Source organism: Mustela lutreola, chromosome 11 (assembly GCF_030435805.1).
Source record: "Mustela lutreola isolate mMusLut2 chromosome 11, mMusLut2.pri, whole genome shotgun sequence".
Lineage (NCBI taxonomy): Eukaryota > Metazoa > Chordata > Mammalia > Carnivora > Mustelidae > Mustela > Mustela lutreola.
Window position 1 is genome coordinate 26652868 of NC_081300.1, and position 12271 is coordinate 26665138.

Genomic DNA, 12271 nt, shown 5'->3' on the forward strand with positions numbered 1-12271 from the left:
ATTATGTCTCTAATTTCTTAAGTTGGATGCCTTTTTCTTTAATTTTCAGTGTTTAACATAGGTCTCCATTGTTTTCCCTGCATCGCACAAGTTTTGATGTGCAGTGTTTTCATTATTTTCCACTTGTGAGTATTTTTCTGTTTTTCATTGTCAGTTCTTTGAGTTATTTTAAAAAGTTTTTTTTTCCAAACATGGGAGTTTCTTTTGTTATTGATTTGTAAATGTGTTGTAATTTGGAAGCATGATATGTATGATAGTGATCTTTTGAAATCTGTTAAGACTGCGGTCAGTTTTTGTTCTTGTTTGTACTTAGAGAGAATGTGATTTTTCAGTTGGAAGCACAAAGTTTTATATATGTCTGGTAGTTAGGCTTGTTAATTTTGTTTAAATCTTCCATATGTTTTTGGAGAGCAGATGTTAATGGATGTTAATCTTTTAGAAGATTAATCTTGGATGTTAAGATTGGATGTTAATCTTTTAGAAGAACATTTTTTTCCCCCAGTTTTCTCTTACAGTTTTACTAATTTCTAAAATATATTTTAAATTGTTGGTAGTACATGACAGTTTAAGCTTTTATTTTCCTGTTGAATTGGAGCTTTTACTCTCTATTAACTTTTTGTGCCTTTGAATGCTCTTTGTATTATATACTATTGTTTTATATTATAGCTGTAATCTTCTCTTTTGGTCAACTAATTTTGCCTGATTTTTAAAATTCTCCCTATCCCTACATTTTTGTGTTCTTTTAGTTTTCTCTCTTATGAATATCAGGCTATTGAATTAAAAATATTAATCCGCTCTAGTAATCTTGGTCTTTGTAATTTTAAATTAAACTTTTATTAAGAAAGTTGTTAATTTACTCACAATTGTAAGAAGTAGTACAGAGATTTCACATACTCTTTACCAAGTTCTCACAGTGGTAACATCTTGCAAAACCTTAGAGCAGTATGAGAACAATACTTCAAGGATATTGACATTGACACAATCAAGATTTAGACCATTTCCATCACTATAAGGATCCCTCTTGTTGTCATTTTTATCACCACACCCACTTCCTTCCCATCCCCTTAATATCTTGGACCCAGTCATATGTTTCTCATTTCTGTGGTTTTATCTTTTCTAAGAATGTTATATAAATGGAATCATCAAGTGTGTTATGTTTTGTGTTTGGTTTTAGCATCATTCTCTGGAGATTTATTCATGTTGTTTTATGTATTGATAGCTCATCACGTTTTATTGCTGTAGTATTCCATGGTTTGGATTTGTTGAACCATTTACCTGTTGAAAGACATCCATGTTGTTTAGAGTTTTGGGCTGTTAAAAATAAAAGTGCTTTAAGATTTCTGCATAGTTTTTTTTGATGAACATAAGTTTTCATTTCTCTGGGCTAAAAATAACCAGGAGTACAATTCCTGGGTTGTATGGTTATTGTATATATAGTTTTTTAAGAACTTGCAAACTGTTTTCCAGAGTGGCTGTACCATTTTACATCCCTACCAGCAATGTATGGAGTGATCCAGTTTCTCTGCATCCTCGCCAGCATTTGGTGTTATCACTGTTTTTCATTTTAGTCATTCTGGTATGTATCTAGTGATACCTCAGTGAGGTTTCAATTTGCACTCCCCTAGTGGCTAATGATAACATATTTTCATGTGCTTATTTTTTATCTGTATATCCTTATTGATGGAATGTTTCTTTATGCCTTTTGTCCTTTTTTAAATTGGATTTTTTTTTTCCTGTTGGAGTTTGAGAGTTCTAGATATATTCTAGATACTCATGCTTTGTTGGATATGTGGTTTCCAAATACTGTTGCCAAGCCTCTTGATTGTTTTTTCATCTTTTTTAACAGGGGCTCGCAGAACACGTGGTTTTAATTTTGGTGAGGTCCAGTGTTTATTTTTTCCATTTGTGGATTTTGCTTTGAATGTCAAGTCTAAGAATTCTTTGCCTAGCCCTAGTTCCTGAAGATTTTCTTCTGTGTTTTTTCCTAAAAGTTTAATAGTTTTATCCTAATGTTTAAGTCCGTGATCCATTTGAAGTTAATTTTTGTATAAAATGTAAGACACAGTTGGATGTATAATTTGCTTCAGCACCATTTGTTGAAAGGCAGTCTTTCCTCCATTGAGTCACTTTTGCACCTTGGTCAAAAACTACTTGGGCATATTGTTTCTGTTTCTGGGTTCTCTGTTCTGTTCCATAGACCTGTGTGTTACCTTTGCTCATACAACATACCACGCAGTCTTGATAACAGAGCTAACTTGTGAAATGGAATGGACTGATTTCTGTCTCTGTTTTTTAAATTGTTTTAGCTCTTCTAGTTCCTTTGCCTTTCCATATACCTTTTAGAATAATCTTAAATATAAAAAAGTCTTGGTGGGATTTGGTTGAAACTGTGTCAAATCTGTGTCAGTTTAGGCAAAATTGATGTAATTTCCTTGTTGAGTCTTAAAAGCCTTGAGAATCCATTCATTTAAATTTTCTTAGACCTCTTTTATTAGCATTTTATAATTTTCAGTATACAAGTCCTGTGTGTTTTGTTATATTTTCAAACAGGTATTGTTGTTTTTAAACTTGTTTCTGTATATTTTTTGTTAATACATAGGAATGTGATTCATATTTGTGTGTCACGCTTGTCTCCTGCAACTTTGCTGAACTCAGTTATTGGTTGTAAGAGTTGTTTTTATAGATACTTTGGGATCTGCAAATACAGGCAATTTTAAAAATTTTTTTCCTTTCAGTCTGTATGCCTCTTACTTCCTCCTCTTGTCTTTACCCTTATCCAGAACATATAACACTATTCTGATTCATTTGGTGAGACTTGACATTCTTGTCTCCTTCCCAGTCTTAGGGTAATGTATTCATCCTTTTACCATTAAGTGTAGTGTTAGCTATAGATTCTTTTGTAGGTGATTTCTATCAGGTTAAGGAAGTTCTCTGTTCCTGTTCTTCTGAGAATTTTTTATCATGAATGAGTGTTAAATTTGTCAATGCTCTTTCTGCATTGACTGTTAAAATCACGTGTTTCTTTTTTAAGCTTTTAATAAGGGTATACTACCACAAACAAAAAAAGGGTATACTGGGGCGCCTGGGTGGCTCAGTGGGTTAAAGCCTCTGCCTTCAGCTCAGGTCATGATCCCAGCGTCCTGGGATTGAGCCCCGCATTGGGCTCTCTGCTCTGCGGAGAGCCTGCTTTCTCCTCTCTCTGCCTTCCTCCCTGCGTGCTTGTGATCTCTCTCTGTCAAATAAATAAATAAAATCTTAAAAAAAAAAAAAAGCGTATACTACATTGATTTCAAACACTAAATCAGCCATGTAGTCCTGGAATAAACCTCACTTGGCGATGGTATAGAATTCTTTTTTATATTACTAAATTCTCTTTGCTAACATTTTGTTAAGTATTTTAGCATCTATATTTGTGATGGTTTGTAGTCTTATTTTTCATACTGTTTTTGTTTAGTTTTGCCATCAGCTTTTTTTGTTTAGCTTTATAAAATGAATTTGGAAGTGTTCTGTCATCTTCTGTTTTCTGGAAGAAATTAGATTAGATTGGTGTTAATTCTTTAAATGTTTGGGTAGAATTATCCAGTAAAACTATTTAGGCCTGATCATTTACTTTTTAGGGGTTTTATTTTTTAATTCATTTTTTTGAAGATTTTATTATTAAAGAGCATGAATAGCAGGGGGAGGGAGAGAGAATCTCGGGGAGACTCCATGCTGAGTGTGGAGCCTCAAGTGAGGCCCCATCTCACAATCCAGAGAGCGTGACCTGAGCCAGAATCAAGAGTTGGATGCTTCACTGAGCCACCCGGGTGCCTCTCTTTTGGGGAGTTTTAAAATTATGAATTAAATTTTTTGAGTGATCTATTTCATATTGGGTGAATTTCCTAATTTGTATTTTTCAAGGTATTTGTCCTTTTCATATGAATTACCAAATTCATGTGTCTAGTTGTTCTTAGTATTCCTGTATTTTTTTCTTTTTGATGTCTGTGGTGTCTGTGGTGATATTCACTAATCTTGCAGTTTTAATTGGAAAGTTTTATTTCATTTTTAAACTGCTCCCCACTCTGTCAACTTACATGCATGTCATTGTCTGCAGTTTTGTTCTGTCATTTCTTAGCCTTACAAATCTGCTATTGTAATTTGATACAGTAAATGTTTGTTTAAGCTAATCACTTTCCTCCCCGAGGCTTGTCATTTTCTTTGGTCATCGTTCTGCTATGTTAGATTCCTCTAAATTCTGGTTCAGCATTGATGGGCTTTTTACTTTTCCTTTCCTGTGTTAGACATGCTTTCTTACTTATGGCTGCTGCATCTGAGGTCTTGGAATGCTTTTCCCAGATACTCTTTGGGTATCTTCTTAATCCTTCAGTTACTTACTCATTTATCTCCTGAGGGAGACCTTCTCTCTTTAAGATTGCAAATCCTTTACCTCTTCATTCCCTGTCCTTTTCTCTTATTATTTTTATCCTTTGTATTCATCACCACCTGCCATATTATATATTTTATTTTTATGATAAATTTTTCTAAAGATTTTATTTATTTATTTGACAGAGATCACAAGTAGGCAGAGGTTCTAGTCTGCAGGGGTTGATGGGGGCCGGGGGGAGTGGGAAAGAGGCTCCCTGTTGAGTAGAGAGCCCTATGTGGGCCTCGATCCCAGGACCCTGAGATCATGACCTGAGCCGGAGTTGGGGACTTAACCCACTGAGCCACCCACACGCCCCTTTATGATAAATTTTAATCTGTCAAGCTCCTCAACTCAGTCATTCATTGAAATTTTATTTTACTTATGCAATTTAGGGGCATTGACATCTTTTCAGTATTTACTATTTTTATCTAGTAACGATACATTTCTTAATTTATTCAAGGGTTCTTTTATGTCTTGTTTTTATGTAGCTATTGGAAAATTTTTAAATTTATGCCTTTGCATTTTAGGTTTTGTTATTAGACTCATTTTAAATACTGTTTTTCCTGATGAGTCACTCAAAAATCTGTTCGATGTGTAGATAACTCAGTGAATTTCTTAAGTTATTTTTAGGTCTTATTTTTCAGTGGGTAATAAATATTTTCAGTATAGAAAGTTCTGTCATTTGTAAATTATTAATATTGCTTCTTTTAAAATCTGTATTGTGTTGAAACCTTCGAATAATTTTAAATGAGAAAACATCTTTTATGGGTCTTTATTTCTAGTGTTTCATCTTTAAAGATGGTATTTGTTCTTGGTTTCTGATAGCTATCCTCTCTCATGTTAACAGAGTTTCATTCTGTTCCTGTGTATTGAGAGGTTTTATCAGTAATGGTTAGGACTTTTGCAAATGCCCTTTTGGCATTTATGCAGATTAACCATATGGCATTATTTGAGCCAATAAATCTTTTTGTATTGCTTTCCTTATTTTAACAATTTTCAGAATAATGAGTTGGTTTCTCAACATTCTGTTAGCAGAGATCAGTGAATTTTTTTTTTTGAGGTCTTGGGCTACTAGATTGTTTTCTGTGTCCTTCTGACAAGATGCCGGTAGTCTTTGATAACTTCTTTGCTTTCTGGTGTGATCAGATGTTCTAGGCTCATCGTGTGCATTTTCTACCCCAGACTTGCAATTAGCTATTTCCTCAAGGAGCCTGGGTTCCTTTTGTGGGAAATGGTATTTAGACCATAGTCTGTCTGTCTTTGCCTCAAACAAACAATTTTTGTTTAATTAAATCTAGAATACTTTTAGATTTATGGAAAAGTTGGGAAGATAGTATAGAGAGTTGTTGTATAACCCACAACTAGTTTTCCCCATTCAAACCAACTTTTTACTGTGGAAACATCTTACAAAGGTAGAGAATTCCCTTTGTACCCTGTACCTAGTTGGTGGTTTTTTTGTTTTGTTTTATTTTGTTTTGTTTTCCTGCATCTCCACTCATTTCCCCCAATAATTTTTTTCAAGTTTCAGGTAATATTTTTTATTATTTGCTTAATCAGGGTATATTGATGTATAACATTATATTGGTTTCAGGTGTATGCATTGCAAAATGATTACCACAATAAATCTAGTAGAGATTTATCACACCAAAAATATTTTTGTGTGTGTGATGAGGACTTTTGAGATCTCCCTTAGCAACTTTGAGATATACAATTTTTTTTAAATTTGGGCATGGAGTAATGCTTGAACTCATGACCCTGAGATCAGGACCTGAATTGAAATCAAGAGTTGGGTGCTTAACTGACTGAGCCACCCAGGAGCTCCACAATATGCGATTATTAACTGTACTCATCATGCTGAACATTATATCCCCATATCATACTTGTTTTATAACTGAAAGTTGGTACCTTTTGATCCCCTTCACCCATTTTCCCCCACAGCCCCCCATCAGAACCACCAGTTTTCTGTATCTGTGAGCTTCGTGTTCTTGTTTTTGTTCTGTTTTTAGATTCCGCATATAAGTGAGATTCTATGGTATTTGCCCACTTCTGTCTGAATTATTTCACTTAGCATAAGGCCCTTAGGGTCTATCCATGTTGTCATAAAATGGCAAGATTTCATCCTTTTGTATGGCTAATATTCCATTGTATATGTGTATAGAAGCTGTTGTAGATATACAGCTGTGAAGGGTATGTGTATATATACACAGCTTCTTACTCATTTTTCCATTTATGGACACTTAGGTTGTTTCTGTATCTTGGCTATTGTGTTTAAATAATGGTACAATGAATTTGGCAGGCATGCATATTTGGGTTAGCATTTTCATTTTCTTCAGGTAAATACCCACAAGTGGAATTGGTGGATTCTTTGGTAGTTCTATTTTTAATTTTTTGAGGAACCTCCATACTGTTTTCCTTTGTGGCTATACCCATTTACACAGCCACCAACAGTGCACAACAGTTTTCCCACTCTCTCCATCCTTACCAACTTTTGTTGTCTTTTGGAGTGGCCACTCTAACAGGTATGAGGTGATAGCTCAGTGTGGTTTTGATTTGCATTTTTGTGATGAGTAGCGATATTAAGCATCGTTTCATGTCTCTGTTGGTCATCTATATGTCTTTATTTGAGAAATTTTCTGCCCAGTTTTTTTAAAGTTTTATTTAAATTCCAGTTAGTTACCATACAGTGTAATATTAGTTTCAGGTATACAGTTTAGTGATTCAGCATTTTCATATGACCCCTGGTGCTCATCACAAGTCCACTTGTTTATCCCCATCACTTTTTTAACTCCTCCTTCCACTCATCCCCCTTTTGGTAACTATCAGTTTGTTCTCTGTAGTTAAGAGTCTTTCTTGGTTTGCCTCTATCTCTCTTTTCTTCCCCTTTTGCTCGTTTGTTTTGTGCCTTAAATTCCACATATGATAGAAATCATATGGTATTTGTCTTTCTCAGACTAACTTACTTCACTTAGCGGAATACTCTGGATCTAGAACCATCTATGTCATTGGGATTTCAAAAACTACTTATAAATGAAGATGTAAATTGTTTTAATATTGTAGTTGGGATAGGCAGTGTTAATATAAATGTGATCTGTCAATTCCCTCAGCAGTTCCGTTCTCTACCTCCTATTATACATCCTAGCAGATGGAATATCTATTTACAAAGTTTGTGTTGATCTTTACCATGACTTCTGACCTATTAGAACTTCCCCAAATTTTAGACTGCTTGTGCAGTTTCCATCTCATATATAAGAGTTGAAGAGTAGTCTCAAGGAAATCTTTTTACTCATTGGTTATTGCATGTAACTATCATATTTACTTCCTTAGTGAGGTTTTCTAAATGTAGCACCTTCAGCTTGCCTTCACTCTTGTATGTGATGTTCCAATTATATGATGACTCAGCTTTAATTTTTTAAATAGTGTTGTTTAATAAAGAAACAAGGTTGATTTAAAGTCCTGGTCTTTTTTTTTTTTTAACTTTTTTTTTTTTTTTTTAAAGATTTTATTTATTTTTGCGAGAGAGAGAGTGCGTGCAGGAGCACGAGAGCTTGAGAGTGCACATGCGGGCACTTGTGGGAGCAGAGGGAGAAGCAGACTCCCTGCTGAGTAGGGGGTCCAATGTGGGATCTGATCCCAGGACTCTGGGATCAAGACCTGAACTGAAGGTGAATACTTAACTGACTGAGGACCCAGGCATCCTTAAGTCCTGGTCTTAACTTGTATTTTTTGTTTAGATATTTTTAAAATTTTGTTTATGTATCTTTTTCTTTTAAGATTATTATTTATTTATTGGCAAAGAGCGAGAAAGCACAAGCAGGCAGAGCAACAGATGGAGAGGGAGAAGCAGGCTCTCCACTGAGCAGGGAGCCCGATGTGGGGCTCGATCCCAGGGCCCTGGGATCTTGACCAGAGCCGAAGGCAGTTGCTTAACCAACTGAGTCACCCAGGTGCCCCTGTTTATATATTTTTCTAAAAATCAGTCCTGCCAACATATTTCTCTCTGGTTCATAGAACTTCCTTAAAATCAGTTAGCAAGCATTTATTGAGAAATTCTTTTGTGTGGAGCGTAAAGCAGTTGCCACTGAAGTATTAGAAGACACACTTTGGGAGGCAGCAGAATGGACTGGATAAAGTCCACTTGGAAAAAATTATATTAAAAATTATACTAAAGATATAGACACTGGAGGTTGGTGGAGAACAGTAGCTGAAATCCCTTCTTGGTAGTTTTCATAGTAGGCTCACCTTACCTGGTGACAGCTGAAATTTGGTTGAAGACTGAGTTAAGGGGGATTTCTTTTTGCTTCAGAATGTCCTGATTCTGCATTCATTTTGTGAGCCCTTATCTCTTTCTTCCTTTTTGTTTGTATATTTACAGCAACTAATAGAGCCAGTTGCATTAGCATCCTTTGCCAAATTTATGATTGGAAATAAGTGATATGAGACCTCCCAGAAATCCCATTTTGAGAGCCAAGCTTAGGGTGACTTTGTGTTCTTTTACGTCATTTCTGTAAAACAAGTTTCCTTAAAGCAAAGAGTAATGTGAAAATAATAGAAGGAGGGAAGCAAAGCAATGAACTCTGAGTTAGATTTCTTTAGAAACTGTCCTGGATGTATTCTGTCTGTATGACTGCCTTTGTTAGTGTTCGCATGTGGTAATGTTGCTTACGCCACTGTAGTGCAAGCCAACTTCAATCGAAGTGTTAGGATTGGGGATGGGAAAGGTGCATTGCATTCTTTCTTGGCAGGACACTTGAGAAAGCTGTCATAGTCCTTTTTATGCATGAAACCGTGAGTAATCTGTAACATCTTGACGTAGGCCAAGAATTTTGTTTTTCATGTTTGTTGTCCATAGCACTGGGGTAAGATTGATAAAATCTTCATTTTAACACATGGAGGAAATGAAGTGATTTGAAGTGTAATGACCATGCATTATCTATTTCTTAGTAATTTGAGTTGGGGTAAAAATTCACTGGATTTTTGGATCACAATTCTTCCTGATTTTGTAGATTTACTATTTAGTATTGGAAGTTATGCATATAATTTTGCAAAAGTCTAATTTTTTGTTAGGTTTATTTTTGATGGTACTGTAGCAGGCATTACATTGTATATTGATAGGATGAAAAGAAAACTTTCATCGGTTATAAATTTCATAGTCATAAAGCAAATACAGGTTTACACTTCAGCATCATCAGATAGTGAGGTGGTTAGTAGAAACTGATAGGCCATAGATTATCAAGATTAATAGAGCAGACCATGATTAATGCCATAACTTGAATGTAACTTGGGTGGGCAGTGGCTCTATAAATAGGATCAATCTTAAGTGGTATGTGAAAATGCTGGCTCCTAGCATATACCAGGTGATAAAATGCTGGTAAAATCGGATTTTATGGTATATTTTAGATGGGGTTTTTATATGCTTGACAGTGACTCTTGGCTTATGTCCTTTTTTTCCCCCCTTTTAGAATATGGTTTCTAGCTTTAGGGTTTCTGAACTGCAAGTGTTACTAGGCTTTGCTGGACGGAATAAAAGTGGACGCAAGCATGACCTCCTGATGAGGGCGTTGCATTTACTGAAGAGCGGCTGCAGCCCTGCGGTTCAGATCAAAATCCGAGAATTGTACAGACGCCGGTACCCACGGAATCTGGAGGGACTCTCTGATTTATCCACCATCAAATCTTCAGTTTTCAATTTGGATGGTAGCTCATCACCTGTAGAACCTGACTTGGGGGTGGCCGGAATCCACGCGCTGCCTTCCACCTCGGTTACACCGCACTCACCGTCCTCTCCTGTGGGTTCTGTGCTGCTTCAAGACACGAAGCCCACGTTTGAGATGCAGCAGCCATCTCCCCCAATCCCTCCGGTCCATCCTGATGTGCAGTTAAAAAACTTGCCCTTTTATGATGTCCTTGATGTTCTCATCAAGCCCACGAGTTTAGGTAAGTGTTAGAGAAATTAGTTCCTTCCAGATGAGGGAATAACTAAGGCAAGAGGCCTTCAACTAGTGATTAACAATTTGCTGTTAATACTATAAAATGCAAACATTAATGGCAAGTAAATGCCAGATAAAAAATATTGGCAACCATGACTGAAATCTAGTATAGAAATGCTAATTCATCATACCTACATTTTTATAGCTTAGAACTCAAATTACATCTTTGTGTGTAGGAACAGGTACAGATATTGCTTGTGTGTAATTTGTGTTTTGGTATTTTTACAGATATTTAGTTTCCATTTAACATAGTGTTTAAACTGCTTTCATAAGAAATAAACCTTTTATACTTAATTCGGCACATGGAGTTGGACACATGTGTTTAGCTTTTTTAATATCCATTCACTGCTCAGAAAATTTAATTTTATCATTCCTAAAAAATGATACATGGGACTTTAACAAATTCTTACCTACATGATGGCTTCTTTGTACTAATGGTATGATTTTTTATTGCCTAATGAAATTATTTACAGAGGTATTTGGATTTTTTGATGAAATAAATTGTTTAGGAAATGGCATTTCATAGTTAATTTTGGAGATTTTTTCCCCCCCTCATTCTGGGAAAACTCTTTTTATTTCAAGTCATTTGGGAACTCTCTTAAATATGTATCAATGTGCTTTTTTCCTTTTGTAGAAGATTATGCTGCTGTATATCTTGGTTGAGCCAGAAGGACATTTTGAGGGGTAGGACTGGTTAATGGAGTCGGTACGGCCTGAGTGATGGCAGGTCATGGTGGCTGTGCTTTACTCAGCCCCTTCCTCCTCGCTTTAAAAGTTTTAATTTAGCAATACTTAGCCAGTCAGGTAGAGAAATGCATTTTACCTCTTCATTACATTCATTATGAAGTAAGGATTGTGTTCACCTTTTATTATTTGTACAAAGTTCTTTGAGTAGAATTATTGCATCAAAGAGTAAGAACATTTTAATTTTAGATTCTTGATAACATGTTGCTAAATTAGTTTCCAGAAGAGCTGTGCCAGTTTGCATTACACAAAGTGACAGAGTGTCTCTTATGGCCTTTCTTCCTGCCTTTATTAGGTGTTATTAAAAACAAATCTTGGTGATTTTGACAGGTGAAAGCTTGTGTCTTGTTTACATTTTTTATTTTTAGAATTAATAACCGAAGCAAACATTTTTAAATGTTTATTACCTAGTTGCCTTTCTTTTATGCTTTTACAGAGATTTAGAAAAAAGATTCATCTTTTTTTTAAACAGATTCATTTATTTGGTTAAAATGGTTCCATAATTTTTCTTATTTCTATCTTTGTCATGTTTTTTTGTTTATACCAGTGGAGCATATTATGGCTCATTTCCATGTTTCTTTCTTGGCAGTTACTGCAAATTTTTTTTGGTATGTATTTTGAGAAAGATTCAGACTGGTAATATGCTTAGGTGCCCCTACCTAAGCATAGGTCCTGGGACTCCTCAGGAATATGGCTAAGGTGAGGCTGGCGAAGATGTGAGAGGGCAGTGGGGTTGTAGTTACAGTGAAAGGGACTGAAAGAGACCTGATTGTGTGCCTGGAAAGAAGATGCAGGCGTGTCTTCTCTGTTCTTTAGCATCAGTGTTGCACCAAGGGGTGAACTCTGGAGAGGCTTTGTGATTTTCTTTCTGTATTTCTCTGCTTAGTTCAAAGATAGAAACTGGAGTTTTCTGCTTTTCTGTATTTAATAGAGTTTCTCTTTCACTACCTCCATAAGGTTAAAGGAGAGTAGTAGGCATTTCGTGAGTTTACTAAGATAAAATTTTCCTATCTCATTTCACTTAGATAAAATAATGCCAGAGGTATTTTGTGTTGAAGAGTGGCTAAGAAAAACCTGCCTTTTGCTCATAGTTTAAATTAGAATGTAAGAGATAACATGTAACCTTAAGGTTTTT

General features: G+C 35.5%; 1 protein-coding gene across 8 annotated transcripts in view; it reads left to right on the forward strand.

The window, feature by feature from the left end:
• The window catches only part of PIAS2 (protein inhibitor of activated STAT 2), a 90694-nt gene that overhangs the window by 12400 nt on the left and 66023 nt on the right, over positions 1 to 12271 (forward strand). For 6 of the 8 annotated variants that reach the window (XM_059138785.1, XR_009345746.1, XM_059138778.1 and 3 more), the window contains 2 exons: positions 1468 to 1576; positions 9865 to 10339. In XM_059138785.1, the coding sequence (XP_058994768.1) occupies positions 9868 to 10339 (472 nt within the window). In that variant the 5' untranslated portion in view covers positions 1468 to 1576; positions 9865 to 9867. Of the gene's footprint in view, positions 1 to 1467; positions 1577 to 9864; positions 10340 to 12271 lie in introns of those variants that run through there. The other 2 variants (XM_059138779.1, XM_059138780.1) reach the window with 2 other exon arrangements.